This window comes from Microtus oregoni, unplaced genomic scaffold (genome assembly GCF_018167655.1).
Source record: "Microtus oregoni isolate MIOR12 unplaced genomic scaffold, Mior012 000018F_ref0000195, whole genome shotgun sequence".
Classification (NCBI taxonomy): Eukaryota; Metazoa; Chordata; class Mammalia; order Rodentia; family Cricetidae; genus Microtus; species Microtus oregoni.
In genome coordinates, this window is record NW_024543077.1 from 27,060,956 (window position 1) to 27,088,872 (window position 27,917).

The following is a 27,917-nucleotide window of genomic DNA, read 5'->3' on the forward strand; positions in this document are numbered from 1 at the left end:
TGTCTGGAGACCAGGAAATAGAAATGGGTCAAACTGTGGATAAAGTGTGTGGAGAGATATCATACTGGAGTGTGGGCGGAGGGATATCATATTGGCGCGTGGGCGGAGGGATAGCATACTGGCGCAGAAGCAGGGATCTGCTTCTGAAGACTGCTGAGTCTTAACCATGACCCTGATGAAGAAGACTGAAAATGAAGGCTGGGGTAGCAGTCCTGGTCAAGGTGGAATGTCCTGCCATTGTCTTAATACCTGAGAGAAGAAGGGGACACACAGGAGCTCTCTTGTGAAGAGATGGGCTTTCTTGAAGAATCATGAGCTTATGGAGAGAAGATAGATATTAAAGACATACAAGGGGGGAGACAACTGACCTGATGGATCCCATGCCTGGGTAGAGAGGAGAGTTCCAACAGGAGAGGGTATGGTGGATGGTCTGAGTAGATCTAGGGTAGAAACTGCACTGTGGCAGTTCCTACCGATGCGGCTCAACCATCACTGAAACCTGGCGCCAGCAACCATAGAAAAGACGACGGGAGGAAAAGGCACAGAGGGCTGAGAGGAGCAGAAATGGGACTGAGTCTGAGGATCGTCTGAACCTCTTGCATATTTGAGACATATGTCAGTGTTTCGAGTAGACAGAGGAAACCGGCTGGCCAGATACAACGATGGAGAGAACACAAATCGTGACGAACAAGGGCAGCACCGTGAGCCACGTGCATTCAGAGAAGAAGTTTGGAGCTGAGAGGTGGCTCGGTGTGGAAAAAGTGCTTGCCACTCCAGACAGACAACCAGAGTTCAATCCTTGGAACCCAGGGGTGCGCACCTGTAATCCCAGCACTCCTAGGAAGAGATAGGGGGAGTGGAGATAAGAGAATGGCCAGACAATTGCTGACCAGCTAGCTAGCCCAGAGAAGGCAGCACAGGACACAGAGCAATGGAGACATGCTTGTCAGAGAGAAAGGAGACCTCCAAAACTTGCCTTCTGGCCTGCACAGGATCTCTCTCTCTTTTCTATCTTTCAAACAGATAATTAAAGAAATAAAAGAAAAAGCAGTATTTATAAAACCAGAGATGGATGGAGTTTGGAAAATCCTATGGTACACTAAGACCCTTTGAATGGGTGAGGATATTGAGCTACGGGCTGTCCCACATCACGATCGATTGCTGTAGCGTGGATCAGGGGTCACAAACCCTGAGGTGGCAGAGCTACTGATAATCCACGGTACTTGGCTGACACTGGCCTAGCTTCTGCTTTGGTGTACAGGTTCATCCCATCAGAACCGAAGACCATGCAGGGTGCAGCATGGGCGTGAGAAGAGCCAAGCCTGGGACTTGTGCATTAATTGTAAAGCTCCTGCTGCCTACATAAAAGTGGACTTAAATTTTTGATCCGTTGTTGGTACTGTTGCTGTTGGCGATAAACTAAAATAGGTTTTATACAGTCGGTTTTTCAACAGCCAGAGATTAGACATCCCTTCAGTGGCTCCCGAGTAAGTTTTGACGGCAAAACTTTATGCCGTTTTCCAGTGTGATAGCGCCACAACGCTCAGACTCATAATTTCATATTTAGTTGCTTTTCGTTTTTGCAGAAGCCAAATGCAAAAGGTAAAATGTGCCACTGTGCTTTACAGACTGAAGTGATAACGGTGACACGGAGCACAGCTGGCTTTCCCGTTAATCATCTTTAACATCACTTATCTGATAGATGCATTTGCTCTCCCCCGAGGCTACTTACGGCAAAATGCAGAATTTTATGAATAATCTTTGGCTTCAGCTGTAGAAAAAAAAAAAGCCGACGCTGAGATGGCTGGGTACATGGGGTCCGATTTGCTCATTTTCCAAACTCAAAGAGAAAATGGCTACAAGAAACAAGGAAAGCCCCTAATGCATGAGGGGCTAATGCTGAGTGATTCTGTGACGGGAAAAACTGGAGAGCATCCGAGTTTAGCTGAGTTTGAAAATGGACATGATTGCATGACAAAACACAGATTTCAAGTCCAGCACCAAGGCAAAACCTCTTCCTGTCTAGAACTAAGGGGCTATTGTTCACCAGTCCCCTGGAATTTTAAGCGGCAAGTGCACAAGAAGAGGAACTGGGTGGGCATCAAAGTTATAGTAAAACACACCTTTGGAGAAGCAGCGTCAGAAGCTGTCACTTAAACAGTGAGGTCAGACGCTTTATAAATTCACGCGACTTCCACACAATGGTTCTCCTGCCCATGGCTCACTCTGACTAGCATGTACAGACTGCTTTCTGTACTTCTACAGGGACTTGCATATATGTTATTCTCACACCTGAAGCGTTCATGTGTGATACTTTCATACGCGAAGTGTGCACGTGTTAATCTCATACCCAAAGTATGCTACTCACACCTGAAGTGTGCATGCGTGCTATTCTCACACACGAAGCTTGGCCCACTTTTCCTGCTGTACCGTTCAGCTGTTCTTTTCCTCTACACCACAATGGCCACGTGCGGATTGTCCATTTCACCCACACCTCTCCTTTTAGGCTGAAATGCAAATGAAATGATTCATGCTTTTCTCTTGCTAGCTTCAACTATTGGTTTCGGAGTGTCACGAGAACATATGAACCTCGAATTCAACAGTGAAAGGCTTAGTTGGATTTAACTAGGAGCAAGTTATAAATGTGTATAAGCCACTTGGCCATACATACACACATATATACATACATTCACATACACCCACACATAGTAGATGGCTGTTTCTGTCCTACCTGGTCCCACAGCCATTCAGTCCCAAATAAACACATAGGGGCTTATATTAATTATTTGCTGGTTGGTCTAGCTCAGACTTATTAAAACTAGCTCTTAAACTTAAATTAACCCATAATTCTCATCCATGTTTAGCCATGTGACTTGGTACTTTTTCTCAGTAAGGCATTCTCATCTTGTTTCCTCTACATCTTGTTGTTGGCTGCATCTCTCTGCCTTTCCTCTTCCCAGAATTCTCCTAGTCTTGTTGCCCTGCCTATACTTTCTGCCTGGCTACTGGCCAATCAGAGTTTTACTAAACCAATACGCATAACAAATCTTCGTACTGTACAAGAGCATCTCCCACAACAATAAACATATCCCCAGAAGCTCAATTGCAATTATAACTCTTCAACTCTTATCTAGGTTAGTAACTCAGTTTTTACTCCCTTCATTTTGTCAATTAAAAATAATTAGTAAATACTTTAAAGTCTGAACAATCACACAATATATATAATCTTTTTGATACATGTGTATGTATATTGTTTGCGTGGGGGTTTGTGGATACCTGTGGGCCTGACATTTGTGTGTGTGAGAAGGTCAGAGGACAACCACAGATATCTTCGGGTGCCATCTACCTTTTGTTGGAGACAAGGTCTTTCACTGGCCTGGACCTTTACCATGCTGGCCAGGCTGGTTGGGATTGCCTGTGTCTGCCTTCCTTATGATCAGTGCTGGGACTCCAGGCACATGCCTTCATGCCTGTCTTTTTATGTGATTTCTGGAGATCTGAATTCAGATCCTCATGCTTGCAAGGCCAGCACTCCACGTTCTGAGCCATCCCCCAAGCTCCATGGGTCTCTTACTAAAGATACAGTCAACTGACCACCATGGTCTTCCTTAGAAGTCCTAAGATAGATCAGTTCGGATCTTTACTTTCCCATTTTAAAAACCAGTATTGTCCTACACTAGGTATAATAAGCTTACTTCTGTATAATTAGCTATTATTATAATTCCTTTCTTCTCTCTTATGTTTTATATACTTTCATGGTTTTCTTTTTCTTGAATTTATCTTTAGCAGAATAAAGTCTAGGCATTTCTGAAATGTTATTAACTATATAATAAGTCCCAGTAAAAATTTTAAAAAAAGGATGAAGAAAAATTTAAGACTGTAAATTGAATTTCAGACTACCTTCTTTTGCCCACCCAGAACCCCAATATCGTTACACAAGAAAATGAAATATCTTTGAGATCTAAGTTTGCTTTCTTGTGTAGAGGGAATAGAAGAGTCCTTTGGTTTTGTTTGTATGTCCATACTGGATGTGTGTGTTTGTGTGTTACAGTGTGGGCATGGGCAGTGTTTCAAACATTTTTTTTTAAGGTGAAAAATGTTGCTTCCAGTTTGTGATGAAGCTAATTGTCTACTAACCCCAATTTACCTTTGTTCAAAAGTTCACGGTGCCGAGCACCTTTGAAGGGAGTAAAGGATGTGGGTGAAGCACAGTGATTCTCTTAGGCACAGGGAAGGAGCACTGACAGGTGCAGGGTGTATTGTTTTCATGACAGTCTGTGAGTATCCTGTGGGTTTGCACTATGTTTGGGACAAAGCCTGACTTCCCTCTGCCACTGAGAGATTGGTAACATTGTAAGGTTGGTAGAGTGGTAGTTAATGTTGTCTGGGAGGTTGCTAGCAAAGCTGTCTTCTAAGCTGCACACTCTAACTCTATAGTAATCATATAGTAACTGTATAGTAGCCATATAGCAATCATGTAGTAATTGCATATAGTAACTATATATTAACCTCTGGCAAATCTGGCTTCCAAGCTACACACTCTAACTCTATAGTAACTATATAGCAGCCATATGGTAACCATATAGTAATCTGCTGGCAAAGTTGGCTTTCAAGCTACACACTCTAACTCTATGGTACCCATCGAGTAATCATATAGTTACTATATAGTAACCGTATAAAATCCATATAGTAACTGTCTAGTAACCGCTCTCCTTTAAGGCCTCTCAGGGTGCAGGGTGTCTTGGACCAGTTACTGACTCAAAGCATGCGTGTATACAGACGGAATGCTAATGCCAACATTCAAAGGTCAGACCGTGACCACGCTGTATACGCAAAGTAGAGTTAGGAGTGAAATCAAGGGTGGAGAACTGCTCACATAACCCGGTATTGTCACGTCTCAGGGCGTTTCTGGGAATTCCATCTAGGCAGATTGTTACTTGGATTTACTCTCTACGGACTACGCTCAGCATTGTTCCAGAATCATGCCTCTGCTGCAGCTGAACAAGCCCTTTCAGCTTGCAGGAGTACCCTGGGACTGGGAATGCAGAGGTTTCTGCAGCACTTGATCTGGAAGGCGGAGACAGACAAAACAGATCTGGTACAGATTGGGCCCCTGATGACCAACTGCACCACAGGCAAGGATTGAAGGGGTGCTGCGTGGCGGATAGCAACAATCTGTCTACAAGGCAGTGCTTGGCATTGCTTCTGCTGGGACTTTTGGTCCCTGATCCCTGCCTGGCACAGGTTGCATGCCATGTGCAGGGGGAGCTGGGAGGGGGCACAGGACAAAGTGCTTTAGCCACAGGAAGCTTGTGACATGTATCCGCAACACAAGAGCCTCCTACTGACTGTGGCCCAGAGTCTCCATCAGTGTCGGTCTCCAGAGAGAACTCTTAGAGACTGAGGCCAGGTACTTGTGCAGGGAGAAGATGACCAAGGAGAGAAAGAGAACAGCAGCACTCAGAGTGGAGTGGTTTGGCAGCCCAGAGGACCTGGTTGCTTTCTGTCACACAGGAACAGTGGAGAGAAAACCCTGCTTTAGGGGCGGCTGCCAAAGGAATAAAGGCTCTCGTTAGTTCCCATCCTCTTTAATTAAGCCTTCCTTAGTACACAAGTGGGATCTTCTTTTATTTAACAAAAAGAGAATCCACCTAATAAATGAATAAAATGGAGATAAATTGGTTCCCTAGACGTCGCGGAGGGCAGGTACTCTCAAACACTCCATGGCGGTATAAGGCCCAGCATTGGGAAATTTCTAGCAGTGAATTTTAGATGAGGAGACAAGAGACAGAGGAAACTGAAATGTCACTCATTGCTTCCTAACCCACTAAACATGGCAGATAAACCGTCTAAGAAAGATCCCCACTGGACAGTAACCCCACAAAGTAGCCACCCTGGTACTACCCCAAGAAAAGCTCCACACTGTCATACCGAGGTTACCGACGACTTTGTGACCCTGTGCTGAGCCCAGTATTTGGAAGAGAGATGAAGCCAGTTGTTGAGCTTTGAACGGCCTGGTATTTCAAAGGAATGGCTTGGCTTTGTAAGGTGCATGGTGTTGAGGCCCAGAAAAGCCAGCACCGTGGAGCATATGTGGAAATGAAGTTATAACTCTCATTTCAAAGGGATGAACCTGGAAAAAAAGAGGGACCTCAAGTATCTATGTATTTAATCCCCTGTTGAACTAAATGTTCCTTAGAAGAGTAGGTCTGTCACATGGTTTTGACTTTCTCCTCAGCTGTCCACAAAGTTGGTGGCTACTTCTGCAGACATGATTCCACATATAGGGACAGAGGTCACTTAAATACATTTCTTCCTCAAGTTCCAACTCTTTCTACTAAACATCCCCCAAAATTAAAGAGGATGGACTGGGAAACTAAAAAGTGTTTTTTTTTTTTTTTAACAATTGTAAACCTTGGTATTTTGTGTCTTTTAACTTCATATGAGACATAAACCTAAATTCCTCTGAAAGATTTAAAAAGCCTTTGTTGGGATGGTTTCAAATCTAATGTGTAAGAGAGAGCATGTAATGTTCATCTCTAAGTGTCTGACCGATTGAAAATATTATATTTTCAAAAATACATCCATTCGCCAATAGACACACTGGCTCTGTATCGTGGCCATTAACAGAGACGCTGTAATAAACACGGGCTGTGTGTTCCAGATAGCTATAGCATAGGATCTTTAATGTCCTTCCCACAAAAGGATGATAGGCATCTGGGATGACGGACAGACTAACTACCCTGGTATGATTACCTTGAGATGCATATGTAGACAGAAACTATATCCCACAAACATACCAAAAATAACGTAGAGGAAAATAAAAAATTACAAACAAATAAAGAGCATTTATGCATGACTATCACCTGACTTTACATTATTCTGGTTGAATTAAGCCGAAGCCCCATTATTTCGGGACATACTTATGTCCCATAAGGACATAGGTGGCTGGGATCTCATTCCTCTGTTTATTCGTTTTAGTCTGAATGTGTCTTTAAGTGTTCTCAGTGTGGGTTTATTAGGAATATGGGCCCGAGAGACATCTACGATTTAGATCATTGGTCAGTTGGGCCAATAACTCTGGATATAAACTTGGGTTGTTAAAAGGAATTTTCTGGATGAACTGTCATCGCAACTGTGCATACTAAAATGGACAGAAACAAGTGCACGGTGCAGCTTGCCTCCTGTAAATGTGGCTGGAATCCTTAGCTTGGCGATCGCTGTTTGTGGGAAATCACATGATTTTTTTTTCAAAGCCCTGGCCCCCTTTAGCGTTGAAAGCTGAAGAGTGCTTCATTTCACTAGTCTCAAAGAGGCCAAAACAAACGAGTCCATAACACGACCTGTAACTGGCTGATGACGTAGGAACCACTCAGCCAGGAGAAACAGGACCAGGAGTGACAGAGAAGTTAGAGGTGGAAAACTAGGCACCTGGGTGCTGGGGGCAGAGAAACAAATGTTGTCAGCGAAGGCTGAGATTTTTATGAATGAAACCAGCTCTTTCAATTCTACTGGGGAATAATTTCAAGTGGTCATCTCCACTTAGAGGCCAGGATGTGGGGGACAAATGGTTCTTTACAGAGTGAAGTATGTGTAATAGGTACAGGGGCCTCGAGAACCTTCCACTTCGAGAATGGCTGCCACTGAAAGTCGTGTGAACTCTTGAGAGCCCTGTGTTGACTACACCCAAGCCTGGGGGTGGATTCTGAGCTAGGGATGCAGAAGCCAGCTCATCTGTCTGGAACACAGAGAGAATGAAAGCATGAGAAAACCAGGCTTCTGTCCCCACAGGAAGAAGCCACTGGAGTGGTTTCCTCTTTGTGGGTGACTGAGGCTCTGTAATCTCCGTCCCCTCTAGACACCATCACTCTTATATCTGTCGTGTTCACAGTGACGTTGGTCCCCAGACACAAATCTCTGGAGTCAAAAGCTTCAGACTTCTCATTTCTCAAATAATGGACCAAAGATGGCAATCAAAATTAATTCAATAAGGCACACTGGGCGGCCGGGGTCTGGCGGGGGACGACTACTTGTGCAAACAGGAACAGTGCTAAGTCAGATCAGTTACATGAGTCAGGCTGTTTCTGAAGACATACCTAAAGAAAAGTATTCTGTGGACTAGGATCTGGGCATCCCTTGCCTGAAGAAAGAGATAGACATGTCACTGTGGATATGATAGTTATGTATTCCCCAGGGCAGAGGCCTTGTGGGGCCAGCGTGACCTCTTCTTTTCACCTGGCTAAGTCTTGTATTCTCACACATTTTCGCCCTTCTACCAAGCATCCGCATGGTGTGGGCCATTGACCAGTTGCTTGGTACTACTCACTGAATCAGTGAATGACCCTGTCACTCGTCCTGCTTCAGAACAACCCTCTGTCATCACCTGCCAGGCTGTCCCAGTGTTGCCTGATAGACACAGACATTTCTACCTGGTGTTCCTTTTCTAGATCTACCTGTGTGCTCTCTGCCAGTATGGCTTGATACCATGATGATAGCCAGCAGCAGTCTCTGAGTATAAGGCAGGTGGGGAGAAAGCCAAGGGCATGAGTCACAGGGCCCGTCTGGATGCTGAGTCTCCCAAGGCAATGGTCTCTAAAGACTGTGCCAAGCCTTCTTAGTGATGTTCAGTTCTAGTTTCTCCATGTAGGAAAAAGTGAAGTTTAGGCTCTAGAATTTACTAAGGGGTATTTACATTTTTAGTACCTGATTAGTGCAGCATACTCTGTGTGGGCTCAGTGCATGTCCAAGGCCAGTACAGGAGGAGGTAATTTGATGTTTCTATGACATCTACTAGTCTCTAGATGCCATGGCATCTACCTCCCTAAGCATGAAGCTATGCTCTCTTGAGAGCAATTAATAGCTCAGATGAAGACGCCATTTACACAAATGAATTTAATCCTCAGAATGTGAGGTGCTGGAGGTTGGGGTCTGTTCTGTTTCCGGTGACTGGGTTCCTCATCTACTACCTGTGGGCAATACTGGCACCTAGGCATCTACCTCCGTATTTGTGGCAACAAACTGCTATGCTACGTGCAGGAATGGAGGAGACGTTGTAGAGAGAATCCAATGGACTGCTACTTCCCAAATACTAAGTTTCCACCCCAATAAATTCAGGAGGCTCAGACAGCTTCTGTGACAGCATAGGTTTGAACTCAGACCTTTGGACTACAGTGTATATCTCCAAGGTAGCTGATTTTAAAGACATAAATATCAGTCTTGGGGTCCGTTCATTTACTTTCTTATCGCTGAGTCTTTTTCCAATAAAAATACTCAAACTGTTGGGAAATCAGCAGACATAAACTTTGGGGGAACAAATGTAAAACAATAACACACAAGCGAGAAAACCCCAAAAGGCAACAGAAGCCCAGACCCCACTGACTGTAGTCACAGTGTGAAAGATTAGAACTCGAGGGTCTTCCAGCTTGAAGTTAATTTGACATCATTTTAATAATAGTTTCTTAAACTTATCATGGTAAAAATGACGGTGCTTAAGGCAGTTTCAATTGAGAGACAAGAATTAAGAGATTGTATCATAGAAAACCTGCTAAGTTGCGTGGCAGTGAGGAGCACTACTGGCTATCAGGGAGGTGCTGGGTTCTACGCTCACATAATGATTTTGTTTTTGAAGGCTGAGCATGTAGTCCAGGCCTGAGAGTCAAGTGGCCTCCCTAGAAAGAGGGGGAGCCTTGAGTGCACTCTGGAAAAGGCTTGTTTGGAGTGAGGGAGAGGTACAGTGTGCAGCTGCAGAGGAGGAACAACTTCTGGGGTGGGGATGGCACTCAGCACCCTGCACATCTTGGCAAAGTTTTCTGTTACTGAGCCACAGTATCAACCCCGAGAGAAGAGCTTCCACACACCAAATGCCACTAAGCGTCGGTGGCGATTAACAACGACCTCAGGATGGCCAGAAAGGATTCAAAATGCTCCCGGCACACATGGAAAATTTCAGTCATTCTGGCCTGGTCACCACACATTGCAAACATACATTCAAGTGTTATGCTGCCCCCTGTAAGTGTGCACAATTGTGTGCCAATTGAAACCAGAACCACGTAAAAAAATAAAAAAGATAAAAATATAGATGAAACATGAAAATGAGAGAGAGAGAGAGAGAGAGAGAGAGAGAGAGAGAGAGAGAGCGCAGAAGGCAGAAAGAGGGACAGTGTTCACAAACAACACCCACCATAAGAGAAAGTCACTTACAGATTTTCTTTTGAGGTTTCCTTCCCTATGTTGGCTAAAGCAGGATTCTCCTGAAGTCAGCTTTTAAAATGCAGCTAAGCAATAAAGCCGGTTTCGTGCAGACCCCCTTGGTGCCCATCAGGAAGTCAGCAGGAGCTCTCCTGGTCAGGACACCGAGTGGTTTTTAATGTTTACCATCCCATCTGACGCCCACTTCATGAGTGGCGCTGTGATTGTTGAAATACGATCAGCTCTGAGCTAGCCTAGCCACTGGCAAACCCCCTTGCTGCGAGTTGGGTGTTTGAAACCCTCTCCTACTCTCCTCCAATTTGCTGAGTCATGAATCTGACATGTTACAGTTGTATGAATGTATCGTTCAGATGTTGATGATATTCATACTGGACCATCAACCTAGACAGAAAAGAACTAACACAGGCGGACAGGAAAAGCATTCTGAAAACAAACACTCCGCCCCAAAACAATACAATAAAAAAAATATCAAGTTTGAAATAGATCCTTTTCATCTTTGGAAATACCAACATTATCATTAAGACCAAAGTCTGATATTGGTGTGAAATCAATACTGAGAAGTCTGGGAAGTCTATGAGGGAAGAGATGGCCTTTGCATTAAAGAAACCTGGTGACAATCTATACTATAACCTCTTGGGAATAATCTAGACTGTGAGAGCATGCAAATGATTTGTAATCTGTAGATCCCTGGGAGATATCTTGAGATGAAAAATCCCATTCTTTGGGTTGAGGTTTTTTTGTTTTTCTCCAATAAATTTAATCTTTATAGTTGAAGTTAAAAAGAGAGAGTGAGAGAGAGCATGCAGATTTGTTACTTTTTTGTACATTTGGTACATTTTGTCCCAGAATTATGTTAGTACCAAATACTGAGGGACACAGAGTAAGGAAGGAATTAAAACTTGGCTCTTTCTTAGTCCTCTATGCCTGTCTCGCTGGCTTCTCAGAATAGAGCATTATTGGTGGCTTTGGGAGGTCGTCCATGAGCACACAGAAACTGCTTGTGCCAATGACAAGATGGCCAGCTGCCTTTCTCACTGGCCGTCTGTGGCCACTAGCTACTCAATGCTTGTGGCATACATGCGAAAGAAGAGTCTACCTTTCTAACCCCAGCATCCTGATCTGCAGGTGTCGCTCCCATGGGCAGTGAGGGGAACAGTTGTGAGCGCGTTCCACAGCGAGGCCGGGCCTCCAGGGTCTGGCCAAAGTGCACTGCACCTTCTCCGTGAAGGTCAGGCCTCCACCTGCCAGTCCTCAGCTACCTCTGGATGCTTCTTCTCATTATCACCTGGCAACGGGAAGGCTAAGATGGCTACCAAGGAGGGAAGTGTCATTCAAGCTCATTCTGCACAAAGTGGTTTTGCTAGTGTTATTTTCTTCAGAGAGAGTCATCCCCCTTGGGTGTGGAGAAAAATCGATCGAGAAAAGTTCTGAAGGACAGCGTGGAGAGATGGTTATTTAGTCGTAGAAATCTTGAACATTCCAAAGAGATTTAGTTATATGATGTTTATGGAAGGAATATTTAAGGAAGCTCCTTGGAAGAAGATATGGAAAGCATGGGGTACCAATCAAATTGCTGGATCGACAAGCTAAGGGGAATTTTGGACATTTAACAACCAAAATTTCACATGCATTATAAGAAGTGGCCAGTCCCAGATGCCGTCAATGTTATTAAATCAGACGCCGTGACGCCTGCTTCAGAGCACTTGGAAGGCCCTCAGAACCCACACCAGCGCACCAAGAGTGCATGCCAAAGAGCACGGATGAGGTTAGTTTGGAGACAGCAGGGTCCAGAAGGTGCTGAGAATCAATTCAGCACTCATTCTTCTTGCCTGACTGCAGGAAACTACACCAGGCCCTGCTTGCTCATGGTCCTGGCAGCCACTGTGTGGAGCTAGCCTGTGCCAGCTCTCCACTGGACACTCTAAGAAAGAGAGAGCACGTGAAGGGCTAGCCTGTGGCAGTTTTCCACTGTGCACTTGTCAGACAAGTGTGTATGTATGGGGCTAGCCTGTGGCACTTCCCACTGGGCACTCTAAGGAAGAGTGTGCATCTGCCCAGGTAAGAGACCTTGGAAGGAGCCGTTACTAACTCCATGTCACAGAAAAGGAAGAGCGTTTAGAGACAGGGCAGGGTTAAATTCTCATGACCCTGGTTGTGATGTGAGAACACGGGACTACTCAGTTTCTTTATGAAGCCATCCCTATTAGGTAGGTTCAAGACCCTACAGTCTTTATCTTGTCTAATCCCAGAGCTTTTCACACACAGCGCTGCCCAACAATAGCACCACAGGGAGTGGCCAGATGCAGCTGCTTATCTGAGGGTTAGGTGAATCTGGTTCCCTGTTTATGTTTTTGATAGCTACATTTCAAATGCAGCCATCCTCCAAGTCCCTGGTGGACTGGGGCCAGGAACCCGAGGCTGCAAACGTCAGGAGATGCTCTAATCTCTTACGGCCAAAGGTGTTGCGGTTTGCTTCTAATCTCTGAATGCTTTAAACCAGCGCCACGAGACTCAGGACATTGCAGTGCAAAGGCTGTACACTTGGTTGCTATGCTGCATCATTTGGGGGATAATGATAAGGCAGAAAGATCTGGACACATGCAATGCATGAGGTCCCCCAAATAGTTTCAGTTCATGCTCCGTTGATCTGTTGATGTGGAACCCATAGCTAGCTGCTTTTTCTAGGATGTAATGGTCCCCCAGCTGGCCCTCACATGCCCCAATAAAGACCCTTAGTTCCTAGCCTGGTACCGGGGGGAAGAAGTGGGTGGAACCTTTGGAAGACATCACAACATGTGAGGTCATGGGTCATCAAGAGATGTTGGGACCCAGGCCCTTCTCTTCCTTTCCCTTTCTGTTTCTCTAGCGTGAGGTGAGGAGCAACTTTCACTGGACCCTTGTCAGGACGTACTGCGTGGCCACAGACCCTCAGCAACAGGGAAGGTTAGTCATAGACTGAAAACACTAAGATGGCAAAATGACCTTGTTTATCAGCTGATACTCTCAGGCCTTTTGTTGTGGCATTGTAAAGCTAACACACATAGATCACCAGCAAGAATGATTAAGTTAAAAAAAAATGGAGAAAGACATGTTCTTTGACCTTGCTGGGTCTTCTCTGTGTTTTAACACTTCTTTAACTCATTCATGTCCAGCCACTAAGCTATCTTTTAGGATGACCCATACACAGAACTTTGTCTCTCAGCCCTTCCTAGATGACCATCCTCATCTGCCACAGAGAAGAGCACCCAGAGATGTTGCCATGGTGACACTCCTCAGCATGTCCTCTAGCTTTCCTTCATTCCCCTTATGAGAAGGATTTGCCATCTGCATCCCACCTTGGAAGTATGAGCTTCCTGTACCAGGTCTTCAGCAGTGATCATTTATCACCCGCAAGTCCTGCTGCTCCGTGGCCATCGCATTAGAACAGCCTCACCCGTTCCCAATTGTGCATACAGGTTACCTGCGCCTCTCGGTGACACTCCGTGCATCGTGCCTACCTGGATACACGCAGGCCACCTCATAGCTGCCCCCTAAACTCAACCACTGGGTCAACAGTGGCTTTCCAGCGGGGACTAGCACAGTTCTGTGGACAGACAGTGTAGCCAGCACACACTTACGACAGGGCACTCTTCTCCCGAACTCTCTCCAGAGCCATGTAGAAAATATTGAATACATTCTTGCAAAGGGTAGACGAATTCCAAAAGCATTTAGACTGAATTCAGTCATGAGTCAGCGAGCACATTTCTTTAATGATCTCAACACGATGTTCTAAATCAGTGACTACAGCACCAAAACTTCTGCTGGGTAAAGAATTGCACCCGTGTCAATGCTAGGAACACGAGGTACTCCATGTAAAATATTTTCACGAGGCCATGGGTGGTAAGTGTGAAGTGATTAAGAAGACCAAACAACAAAAGACAGGCGTGAGAGCTGAAATAAACTTACCCTGGGTTGCGATATAATGATTGGGTCGATGATAGCCCTAAAAACAAATGAGAAAGAATATTTGATAAATTTCAAGTCGACGGGCAGCACAGAAGTCACAGCCTGAGTCTGGGGGAAAGACTGCGCATCCCAACACCAACCCCTGCATCCCTCGATGGCTCAGTGCCGGACACGGGATCATTTAGTTTGTCTTGCCAAGTGAAGGCGCCTCGAATACAACTTTCTGGATGCTGTGCAGAAGTGCAAGGAACTTCATTATACACGGGCCATGAGATGATGGATGAGCAGGAAGAGCTATCAATTTATGGATTCTCTGAGCTAAAGTGACTAAGGCTCTTATTAAGGTGTGGATGGCTGGGAATGTTCAATAGCATCTTGTTTGCAATGGGGACGTCACTGGCAGTGTGCCGAGGGTTTAACGCACACTCTGCTCTATCAATATAGACAGCTCCATCATTAGCAACGCTCAGAACCATTCTCAAACACTCCTCCTACCAAGATACGATGCTACGGCCAAGAGCCCGGGTTTAGAGAAGGAGAGCTTATAAAAGAGTCCCTCTTTTAATCATGACCCTATAGGAAGCAGGAAAGATTAAACTGGGGACAAAAGAAAGCAGGAGGCAAAGATATCATAAGACAAGTATCTGGGAAAGATAAAAGTCAATTCAGAGAAAATCACTTCTAGTACATACTGTAGCATTGTGGACCTTAATATAGTTCTGTCCCTGGAGAGTCCCCTAAATACTGTTCTCAAAGATAACCGGAAAACATAAGAAAAAATTTGGAAAGAAAATACAGATTTCTCAGATGCCTTAAATGCCTATATATTAGATTATTTTTGCTCTTGAGTCAACAGCAATGAATAAGGAAGGCTGCAATTTTGTCATAAAATGGACTCGCCCACATCTTAAAAGACAGATTTGAAACCAATATTACATAGAATTCCTTAGAGAATTATGTATTTGTTAGCTTTTGGATGCCCCTAAGGAAAGAACATTGATTTCCTTATTCTGCAAGTCTACTGCCGTAGAAAGGAGACTTGCAGAATGAGGAGATAGGAGGGATGCATCTGATGACTGAGCTAGCTCATGCTGTTCCAGGCTGGCCCGTGTTACCGACGACCTATTTTTCAGTCTTCATCTGTGTCCCTTACCAGTTGGAGATCCCCTCAATACCCTGCGCTGGTTGGTTTGTCAACTCGACACAAACCCAGACATATCTGAGAAGTGCAATCTTAATTGGAAAAAAAAAAGCCTTTAAAAGATCAGCCTTGTAGGCAAGTCTGTAGGGCATTTTCTTGATTAATGATTGATGTGAGAGGGAGTGGAATCAGACACTCTGGGAATGGGGTCCAGACATAAAGTCATTTGTGCTTCACGTACCCCTTAGCCACACAGCCTTCAGGCAATCTGTATAGTAATTTAACTCTGTGGGAACAGCGTTAATGCATTACGGCTGAGGTGCGGGGAGGCCCTCTGTCACTGGTGACACTAAGCTGCGTGCTGTAATGCTGACTGCAGCTTGTCACACGAGGTGGCCTTGTGTCAACACTGCAAAAGTTTGGACTCTGGATTCGGGGATTAGGGAAACTTCGCATAACACGTGGCAAAGATCGGTCCTTGGAAGTGCTAAGCCAGCACATGCCTGGGGATGGGAGGAAACGGATCTGCTCTTGGGGTCTGAGTCTTGCAGGGCGCCACAGGGTACTCGGGATTTCCTACTTCTGATTCCATTCCTTTTTTCCAACTGAAAACAAGCCGTCTCTTAAAGAATTTATCCTAATGTAAGACATTAAGTGAACATGACGCAGGATGAACAAGGCAGCCATATTCAATAATTAAACAGCTTGCATATTTAATGACACGCCTTGCCTGCCTTGGAAGTCCTGGTGAACAGCTGCGGATGACTTTGAAGGCGACTTAAAAGTACTGTGCTGACAAGCGCCTGCAAATCACCGCGTTAGTAATTAGACAGCTTTGTCCCATTAATATGCAAACATCTTTAAGTTGTTGACAAAAATGTAAAAACAGTTCCTTAGTACACATTAAGCAAAGAGGGTCTAGGGAGGGACTAATACGTTTCTCCCCAAACAGGCTGCATTTGTGGAGCGTGGGGGACTCTGACGCTTGCTTGTGGATGCCGCTGACACACATCGACTAACTGTGCGGCGGAGCTGGGGTGCGGTGTATGACGGGAAGCCTGGGTTGATCGGCAGCTGAAAAATACATACATCGATGTAGTTGCCGTTGATGTAGTCGGAATTGTTGTCTCCGTCCAGCATCTGCAGCCGCACCCGTGAGTGATCATCTGCAGAAGAGAAAACAGCCATGAATGAGGGCGACCCCCGGGCTGCCACAGCCTCAGAACTTCTGTGCAGCACACAGACTCTCCCCCCATGCACTAATTGGCCCTAAAGATGGCTGCAGTATGGAATTTGACATCCCTTGAAGGCTTAGCGCCAAGCCTGCAGTCTTATGGGGGAACTAGTAGCTCCAGCTGGGGCGGGGGGAGGGAGATGAGGAGAAAGTCTACCAGGCACTTCCTATCAAGATCATTTTCTCTCACATGGCCAAGCAATAAAGCATACTAATAATGGGCTGGAACTCTGAAAACTGGAGCCCAGGTAGACCTTTCTTCTTTTTACGTTTGCTCAAGTATTTTGACGTAGTAATAGAAAGCTCACTAACAAGATTAGTAATAAACATTGCACACCTTCTAAACTTCCCATTTTGCTATAAAGGTTAGGATCTATAGTTTTTTTTTAAATAACGAATCTTTTTTTTTTTAATCACTGAAACACATACACTACTGTAAAAGCTAGAGACTCATATGTGTAACTCTTAACCCACAAAAGTTATTTCTTGGAAGTTTGAACAGCTTCCCCAAATCACATACACGGCTTCACATGCTGAAGGCTGCCTATAACTCCCACGACTTTAAGAATCAGAATGAGTGTGTTTCAAACCAGTATTTTCCTATACGTATCTTTCCTGTGTTAGCAGCCGAGGGGTGGTGGGTTGTTGGTGGGATGGATGCGTATGGACTGTTACAGTCTCTGCGTTTGCCAGAAGAGCTCATGCATGTATGTGGCCATTGTAAAGAGCAGCCTAGGGCTGGAGAGATGGCTCAGCAGTTAAGAGCATTGCCTGCTCTTCCAAAGGTCCTGAGTTCAATTCCCAGCAACCACATGGTGGCTCACAACCATCTGAAATGAGATCTGATGCCCTCTCCTGCCCTGCAGGCAGACACACAGAATATTGTATACATAATAAATGAATAAATAAGTATTTTTTTTAAAAAAATAGCAGCCTAGACAGTTCTGCTGATGTCACCAGAGATTCTGAGAGAAAGATGCTCCAACAGAAGCCAACTGCAGCTGTTCTGTCCATGTCAGGCTCTTAGCTAGCTCCCCGCAAAGGGAGCAGATATGAGCTGACCTTCTGTAAGCTTAGGTAGACCTTCAATTTGCCTCTTCATGAGCTTATATATCAGTGTTGTACACATCTTTCTCCCTTACAGATCAGACCTACTTAAGGATAGTAGCCATTTATGTAAAATAAAACATTATATATAATATATAAGCATGCACACAGGAGACACCTACCATGTGTGTCCTCTCTCCATCTTGACTATGTGTTCCTATGGAGCACACCATTGCCTTTTTTATTTATGAATAATGGGGAATCCAGCTCACAAAGAGGTGTCACTGGATAGCCACTAGAAAGGGTCACAGTGCCACGTGTGGGTGAGGGTGTGGCACAATAGGGACTTTCGGATGCTGGCGGTTAACATGAACATGATTGCGAGCACCCAGAAAAGAATTTGCTATCGTGTCGTAAAGATGCAGATACCCATCCTATGTGTCAGCAGCAAGAAGCTGATGCTAAGTGCATCCTGAGGGAAATAACAATGCGCCTAGAAATACTGCTTACAATGAACAAAAAGGTTACTAAGTTATGAAGTGGGATGCTACTTCGTAGTAACAATAAATGAACTACAGATACATGCACAAACCACATAAGCACAAGCCTCAGCAGAGGAAAGCCACCCACAGAACACTAGCAATGATCTCTGCTGACCTTTCTACATAGATGGAATGTTCTACACCACTGTTCTGTATAGACGCAATGTTCTACATCACTGTTCTGCACAGATGCAATGTTCTACATCACTGTTTTTCTGCACAGATGCAATGTTCTACATCACTGTTTTTCTGCATAGATGCAATGTTCTACATCACTGTTCCTCTGTACAGATGCAATGTTCTACATCACTGTTCTGCACAGATGCAATGTTCTACATCACTGTTTTTCTGCACAGATGCAATGTTCTACATCACTGTTCTGCACAGATGCAATGTTCTACATCACTGTTTTTCTGTACAGATGCAATGTCTACATCACTGTTTTTCTGCACAGATGCAATGTTCTACATCACTGTTCCTCTGTACAGATGCAATGTTCTACATCACTGTTTTTCTGTACAGATGCAATGTTCTACATCACTGTTTTTCTGCACAGATGCAATGTTCTACACCACTGTTCTTCTGCATAACAGTCACGAGTCATGCATAGTAACTGAGCACATGGATTGTGGTTAAAGTGAGGAACTGACTTTTTAGATTAAACAAAAATTGTGTGTAGGAGGAATTTTGCCTGTGTGTATGTCTGTGTACCATGTGTGTACTTATGGCCAGAAGAGGGCATTGGATCCCCTGGGACTGAAATGTGAGCCATCTTGTGGGTGCTTGGGAATTGAATTCAGGTCCTCTGGAAGAGCAGCCAGTGCTCTTAACTAATGAGCTCCTTCTCTACCCTCTGACTTTTTAATTGTATTAATTTCAATGACTTTAAATTTAAATAGCCATAAGTAGTCAGATAGCTACCATATTGGGTACATAGTATGACAAAAAGAGTAAAACGCCTAACTTACAATTTCATATTGATGTCATGTTCAAATGTTAATATTCATGCTATACTGGGTTAAAGAAGACATATTATTTTGTGCTTATTTTTGTATGTTTCTATTCAGTATAATCACTGGCAATGTCAAAACGTTTTTTATGTTGCTCATATTATACATTCTATTTTTTTCTGCGACGATTCTGCTGGGAGGTACTCAAAGTAAGGGGAAAAAGAAAACTGTTACTATCAGATCACTGTAGTCTCTGTCTCGCTCTGCGTTCTGTATCTAACTCAGGCCTCATGTATGCTAGGGAAACACTATCACCAAGCCCCAGTCCCAGCCCAATAGTCATTGCTTCAGAGGTGGACGCAGCAGGCTGTGATCAGAACAAGGTACACCGGGGTCTTCTGGGATCCTAGCTACTATCCCAGGTCTAGACCTGATTGGTGGTTTCCTGAACCTTTGCCTTCCAACAATAAGCTAAGGAGTCTATTCTGAAGACATGGCTCTGTCTGAAACACACAAGATACAAAAGAACAAAAGGGCAAATTCTGTGGGGCTCTGCTCATGAGGTTTCATGGCGGGAAATGACACAAGGAAATGCTGCGGACGTTAGTTGGGGCTGGGCTGAGGGAGGCATGGAGAGCTGTTTAGAAACTCCATGCAGTTTCACATCTGCGAGATGAAAAGTTTTCTGGAGATGCACGGTGGAGACAGCTGTTCAGCGGTGTGAGAAGGCAAACGTACGCTGTATGGAGTCCACACAACTCAAAGAAAGCATGAACACACTTAGTCCATCCTTCCTCTGTTCTCCGCTATCACCCTGATCTCCATGGAAACAGCCCCTTCAAGGATGGCAGGACACTCACGGACTTCCAGTCTTAAGAGCCCTTTGCTGGAAAGACCTTCCTGACATGGGCATGTCTCCACTCTCTGGTGATGTACAGGCAGTAGAAGCAGGGACTCTAGCTTGCTAATGGAGAAGGCATACAATATTGATGTCCATTTGCTAGAAAGGTCTAAAATTGGGAAAAGGTTAGGAGGTATTCTCTCTTTCAGAGTTAAAGTAAGTGTGACCTGCGGGAATTGAACCTACCTGTCAGGAAGATACAATTGTTCCTTGGTATACATTCAGGCTCTGCCTCAGAACTGCATAAATACCCAAATCTATGGATACTTATATTCTTTCTGTAAAATGTCATACTCTTTGCATGTAACCTATACAAATCCCCATCTCTGTGATGGAAATGTGAGGTAAAGAGCTGCGCTCCCGTGTTGTTTAGGATAAGAACAGGAACTTGGCACTGACTCAGTACAAAGAGGTTTCTCCATGGATGTGGTCCTAGTGACATGGTAAACTAGCTGTGCATCAGCATTAACAAGAAGGGGCTATAAGAGTCAGTCTATAGTAAAATGGGAGTAGTAATACTAGTGACACTGTACCGTGTGAGGATCCAGTGAGTTAATATAAACGGTGTGTTCAAAGGTGTCAGCTACACGCACTAGCAGTCAGTTTAAGGACTGTAAATGGCACAGCTTAAGACCAGGTCATTTGTCACCTGGCCAACGTCGTCTTTGACTCTGTCACATCTACGCTGGCAGCAGCTTTTCTAAAACACATCTTTTTCCTTTCACCGCCTTAATCATTCAGCGACACCAACAGCGGACGGAGCGACAGTGGATCACATGGGCAAAGGGCTGTTAAGACAGTCATTAAAGGGGATTGCTCTGGCTTTTGGCTGTCTACCTGGGAAGGTTCTTGTGGCAGCGTGAGGCAGAGCAGGTCACAAGCCAGCACACCGAATGCATGTGTGTGTATAGTCAGCCCTCTGTATCCGCCTGCTCCTCAGCTACAAGTTGGATGTGGTCGAATTGAAAATATTAGAAAAGGGTGCTTGTGTTGAATCAGGACAGATTTCGTTTCTGGTGATTATTCATTAAACAACACACCAAAACATCTCTTCATTCTGCATATACACCCTTTTAAAGATGAGCAGACCAGAGATTACTTGAAGTGTCACTGTTAGGAGGTGTCCCTAGTTTACAGGCCAATATGTCCTGCTCTATGAAAGGGACCCATGACTTTCCTGCACACGCTGTGTGGAGGCCGTGTGTGCACAGCTATACGCAGTGTGGCCACCGGAAGGAGGGGGCTTCTGTGAGGCTGAGCTTTGATGTGATTTTACATACTGCAACTGTCTACATGGTATATATTGTCTTCATAATCAGAAAAGAATGCTGCCTCTATTTTGCTTAGAAAACAAAACCAACAGAAATGAAAAAAATTAAAAAAGAAAAAAGAAAGAAACAAAGTCAATAACTTCCTGACTTGGAAAGCAAAGCCCAGGGTAAACTTAACAAATGTTAGCAGGACTTCAGTTAGGACGATGGCGTTTCGGGCCGTTTCCTCAACTTCATTGGACACATTTTCTTTAACATATACACATTGTTTTTCAATTAGAGAAAAAGAAGTTATTTTCCATGCATGCCTAGTATTCAACTAAAACACAAGTAATGTTTACATTATAACCGCAGCTCATCATGTTCTCCATCATAACATTAACACACTCAGCTGCTCTGTGAAGTTCCATCTGCATAAAGACTGTTAATCCCCAAATACTTCAGATAGAGGAAAGGGGCAAATGCGTCAAGATATCTCCAACATATACTCTCTGGCTTCCCACATGACTCCATAGCAACCTCATTCCTGATCTCTTCATTAAATTTGCTCCCATTCGAGCACATGCCCTATCCATCCACTTGTACATTTGTATGTCTTTTTTAAAAAGATTTATTTATTTATTATGTGTACAGTATTCTCAGTACTCTGTCTGCATGTATGCCTGCAGGCCAGAAGAGGGCACCAGACCTCATCACAGATGGTTGTGAGCCACCATGTGGTTGATGGGAATTGAACTCGGGACCTTTGGAAGAGCAAGCAGTGCTCTTAACTGCTGAGCCATCTCTCCAGCCCCCATCTATATGTCTTTGGACATGACTCCTTTATCTGTCTGACTCATCCGTGTTTTGAGTGCGTTGGTTACTTTCCTTGAATGTACCTTTTCTCACTTGGGGTACTGATATTTTGGGGTTAAGAAACGAGCACATGAAGACCTGGTTGTTAAAAACTACCACATATTGTTACCATTGGCCTGCGCTTTCCATGTGTACGTGTACCGGCGTGCACAGGAGGTGTGTTGTGCCGTGCTGAAGCAGATCTGTATGTGTAGCTAGGAAGGTGTTGGTGGGGGAAGACACTGAGCAAAGCTACCAAGACATAGTTGACAAGGGGAGGAAGCTCATGTTGTATAGCACGATGGTGGCAATGATCGTTCCCAACAATTTATTTTATATTTTGCTAAGAACTGGAAGAGATGGATTTAAAGTTCCATGATAAACATTTAAGGATGAGGAAGGCTGATTATTCCATATTGTGTGCACATGTACTGGACAGTCATACTGTACTGCTATTGACATTTAGAATTACTATGTATCAATGGAAAGAAAAAAACTTCAGAAAACTATTGCAGCTTAAGTAAAAAAAAAAAACACTAAACAAGTAATACAGGTCTTTAGGCTCCAAATTCTCCAAACATGATATTTATACCTTTTTTAAAAAATCAAATAACGTTATTTAAAAACACCCCAAGTAGCTGCAAATGCTTTCACGCTCTCCTATTATACCAAACAATATTGGTAATGGCTTTATAATTTTAACTGACAGGTGAGCAGATACTCTCCCAGTGGCAGGAAAAGAGCCTGAGATTTATACGCTTTCATCTCTAACCAGTTCTCCCTCTGCTAAATATTGATGGCACAGTTACGTTAAATATTGAATCAGAATTCCAGTGACCTAGGTAACATCTGGCCTCTGAGAGGCAACTTGAAATTAATTTGATTCCCAGTGATTTCCGCGAAGCATGGCTTTGCTCCTCGTGTGCTTACATCCGGCCAAGGTTTCCGCTGCACCCATAGCAAGGTACAGCCTGTGAAAGAGGAGGAGTGAGCATCACTCAGGGGTGTTTGGGATGCTACCCATTGCTGGTTACACTGGAGTACTCCAGACCTCAGCTCTGGGCTCCAGGCAGAGGAGAAAAGCTGGGTCTCACTGCAGGGGTCTCCACATGCAGACCTCTCTTGGTATCAGCTGGCTGGTGCCTTGCCTTGTCTGTAGCTTCTCCATGTAACTCCGCTAGTCTCCTCTGCTCAGAACCTTCCAGGGACCCCCGACTCTAGTTCTTGGCTTTTCTGAGTTTTCCATGCCTTTCCAAACACGCTGCCTCAGTCCTCTCCATTTGTCCGTCTACCTGAATTTATGCTAAAAGATTCTGGATTCCAGTTCCTTTCCATCTAAGGAAACATTTGGTCTCTTCCTTCCTCTGCCCTGGTTTGCACAGCCGAGCCTGCGGAAGACAGCTGTACGTTGCTGGAGTTGCTCAATGAGCAGAGAGAGATGAACTTGATTCCAATATAAAAATCCCAGGGAAAATGTCTTCACCCTAGGCCATCAAAGTGGGGTCCCTGGTTAAGGCAATCTAGAGGGAAAGATGAGATTAAGTAACCCCCTCTTAGTTCCTGATTAGCACACGCACTGGGAAAGAAAGGCTGGCTCCAGCAGGGGGCAAACTCAGAATGGACCTTTCCTTCTCTTCTGTGCAAGGACAGGCTTGCTGCCACCACCAGCGCCAAGTCAGTCTTCACGGAACTACATTTCCCATCAGGACTCTAGCATCACCCAGCCTCCATCTGTAGGCTCAACATGGCCCAATATTACAGCCCCCCAGCCCATGGGTGGTTCCTGGGGTCTCCACATGCTCTGTGTCCCACTACAGACTCTCCTTGTGTGCCCCTCTCTTCTACCGGAAGATTCTATCGGACTGTTCCCATCTGCCCCATGATTCACTAACTCATTTCTGGCACCAGGCCCCTTCCTTACCATTCCTAGACCAGCCCCTTTCTTTAGCTATCCATCAACAGCGCATATGAATGTTCCAAAATGTCCCAAATTTACTCACTAGCTTCCCATGTCACTGCCGACCGCAAGCCCATTCCGGATCTCTTCTTCGGATTTGTCCTTATCTGAGTACATAGCCTGTCCATCTATCATCCTCCTGTCCATCTGTCTCTCTGGCATTTATCTATCTGACCCTTCACATTCTATCCCGATTTGTTTTGGATTGAGTTGCTTTGTTTGAATCTACAACATACATTTCTCACTTGGGCCTACTAAAGATCTCTTAACTGATTGATTTTTCTATACCACAGTTTGATCCAAAAAATCCAGTGCATGGTTGATGACCAACACATGCTCATCTAGTGAAATCGTTTGTCTAATAAAGAGTAAATGACATGATGTCCTCTAGGATATGGTTTGGATTCTCCCCTCCTTCTCTCTTTCTGCCATTTAACTCTCACCTTTCCATTCCAATCACCTAGCTTTCCCTCAGTTCCACAGATTCAAGTCCCCCACTGCCTGTGTGGCAGCATAACAGGGGTGGCTTACCTAAAGTCCCCTCTGTTGCAATCTTTTTCTTCCTATCACTTTGTCTTGTCATGTTCCATGTCACACCCTCAGGGGCCCTTCCCACACCTCCAAATAAGTCAGTCTCCAAAACTCCAGCTCTAGTGGCATCATGTTCCGTTGGTTGTGCCCTTAACTTGTATCTCAATCATTTGCGTCATCATGTACAATTATGTAATTCCTTCCACAGCGTCTCCAACTTCTGCCCTGGGGCTGTCAGACTCATGAGGGCAGGGACTCTACCAACTTTGTCACTGTAGTGCCTCAGTGACACCCCAGTGCCTCGTGCCTAAAATTTCCCACCTACCACTCTGCTCTGCCTGTTCTCACCTTGTAGTTACTGCTCTCTTCATTCTCTGCCTCAAGTTCTGACCCACGGGGGTCCTCCTGGACCACATCCTAGCAACTGAACCTTGCACCTCACCCCATCATTCGGCCTGCTCAGTTCCCTCATTCCAGCATCTCTCTGCAATGCACATTCTATATCACGCTCTTAGCGGCTGCTCAGTCTGCTCTGCGGTCCTCCCGCCATCCTGTGTATTGGGTGCCCCGCTGGGTCTCTGATGTACACAACAGTGTCTAGTGTATATGAAGCTCATATGTAAACATATGTGGAGGTGGGGATTTCAGCTGGGCTCAGGACCAGGCGCATAGTCATTAAATATGTATCTGTTGAATACGTGGCAAAGAAGAAGAGAAAGAATCTGCCTGGGAATGCTGTTCCTATGGATTCTGGCTCGTTCTTTTCTCTACCAGTACCCTACAATGGGGAGCAGCTGCAAAGGGGCTGCCTCGTTAGCTGGGAGATTTGGTGATTGCCTTCACTTGGAGTTAAGTTATAACCGGGATTAGAAGGGCTCCGTCTGTGTGTGTGTGGTGGTGGTGATGGCAGACGGAACGTTCGCTTCGATGTGGAGAGGGCCAGCTCAGCAAATTTATAGTATAAATAAAGGAAAAGCTTAAGTTACTTAAGAGCCAAGCCAATAAACGGTTTGGAGGCGCCATTAGCACCGTTTTATATGCAAACATGGCTGTGATCATTACGAGCTTCCTTCATGTTCTTCGGAAAACACTGAGGAGAATCTCTATGATATGTGCACCACATCCCACAATTCCTCACGCCAAGAGGAGGGGCTGCCCTCAATGCCTTGACTCTATGAGGCAGACATCTCAGGGAGGGGAACTAGCCTTTCTGCATTTATATAAATCTCTAGGGAGGCAGAATGCCAATTGTTATCTATGCCTATAAAGACATAAGCATATATACATGGGGGCACACACATGGGTTAGGTTAGGTTATGTTAGGTAAGGATTCTTACTCTCCTTTTCCCCCCCAAATCTTTGCATGTTTCAATAATAGCTAAGAGGTATTTCTCCCTCCCTCCCTCCCTCTCTCTCTCATACACACACACACACACACACACACACACACACACACAGTCACATATTAATGAAACAGTTTCTGAACGGCACTACTCACGTTAGTAAAAAGCACTTCGGTAGATTCACAAACATGGCTAAGGGAACTCACTCTTGGGTCTTCTTCCCAGCGACCCCGCTCTCAGGTCACAAGGTCTCACACAGATACGGGGTAGAGGCTATTGTCAGGCGCTTCTCCCTTTCATGACAAAGCCGGTGGGTTTTCCTCATGCATGTATAGTATCGAAAACCCCAGTTCACACAGAGAACATCACTAGTTCTAAAGCCCTGGATGCTTCTACTGTCGAAACATTAATAACTGGCAGGTTCAAGGGATCAGTGTCTCAGGGGATGTCAACACAAAAGCCCCAGAGATGATTACACAAACAGCCAGTTTATAGACTCGCTATTTCATAAATAAATGATACACACGATACACAGTCACATAAAATATACTCACATAAATAATGAGTTATAAATGACAGACAAATCTAGAGAGAGTAATGTAGCAACCTAGAAGGAGAGAAGGCTGTGCACTTGGAGAGGCATCCAGGTACTGCAGAGACAGAAGGAGGGAGACTGGATGGAGTAGCTGGAGTAGGGGAGTCTCTGCACACGAACAGGGCAATCCAGTGTGGAAGTGCAGAGAGAGGACAAAGAGGAGACAGGGTGGGAAGCACCTGGAAGATAGGAAATGTGGCATGCAAGGCCACAGGCAGCCACGTGACACAGAGATGCATGTCACAGCCCAGCCTGTGGAGAGCAGGCTCGCTGGTCACAGGGATGGTGACTCTTAAGTGGCAGGATAACCCTGTGTTTACCTGAGGATATCGTGTGATGCCCCAAACTTCACAATTCTGATTCGCTCAGTCTTCGTGCTTTCATTTTAAATGACCCTATGACTGTTCTAAGCTATGAAAGAATAAGACAGGAAGGGCTGGAGAGGTGCTCAGCAGTTAAGAGCACTGGCGGCTCTTCCAGAGCTGGGTTCGATTCTCAGCACCCACACGACAGCTCACAAATTGTCTGTAAGTCCAGGGGATCTGATACCCTTACCTATGTGCAGGAAAAACACCAATGCATATAAAATAAATCATTAAAAAGAATAAGACAGGAGTTGTGATGAAGACAATATACTCTCCCCACCACAGGGAACAATGATGTCATTTTAATGCTTGTTCACTTTTATAGCAGGCAATGCTCTCAGAAAATAGCCACATAAAGAAGGTTCACGACTCACCCAAGATCATTCAGATAGAGGCATGATGGGACCCCAAATTCAGCCTCCCAACCTCAAGACCTATGCTCTCCCGTTTTCCCTCCAGGGTCTTTCCTGATCACTGCTTCTCCCGCTATCCTCCCGTCAGGTCCCAGAAGGACTTCAGCAATGTAGTTCCACTTGACAGCCGGAGACCTACTATTTCCTGCCTGTCTCGGCCTGTCTGTCTCTCATGCTGGAAACCTACGGTGTCAGCAAGATTTCAATCTGCTCTGCTTCCGTGTGTATCTTCTGTGAACCAGCCACGGTCGGTCCTTCTGCCACGTTACTCTTTTCTGCCCTAGTTGTAAGGCTTTGAAAACAGACGCTTAAATAGTAACTATCTCTTAGGATAGAGGCTCAAAGGTTAAGCTTTTTCAGAGGACCCAAGCTTGATTCCCGGCACCCATGCGGATGTCCACAACCGCCTCTAACTCCAGTGCCTGGGATCCTATATGCCTTTTTCTGGCCCCCTCAGGCACCAGGCATGCATGCGATGTAAATGTATGCAGACACACACAGACAAACACACACATACACATATAGACTCACACATGCACATATATATCCTCACACAGACACACATGCAGATATACACACAGAAAAACAGACACATACACACACACAGACACACATGCAGACAAACACACACACATACAC

General features: G+C 44.9%; 1 protein-coding gene across 8 annotated transcripts in view; it reads right to left on the reverse strand.

Annotated features, from left to right (window-relative positions):
- Positions 1-27,917, reverse strand: part of LOC121458873 (receptor-type tyrosine-protein phosphatase mu) — a 701,969-nt gene that overhangs the window by 59,710 nt on the left and 614,342 nt on the right. For all 8 annotated transcript variants that reach the window (XM_041668223.1, XM_041668222.1, XM_041668220.1 and 5 more), the window contains 2 exons: positions 16,385-16,461; positions 14,155-14,191 (listed from right to left, as the gene is read on the reverse strand). In XM_041668223.1, the coding sequence (XP_041524157.1) occupies positions 14,155-14,191; positions 16,385-16,461 (114 nt within the window). The remainder of the gene's footprint in view (positions 1-14,154; positions 14,192-16,384; positions 16,462-27,917) is intronic.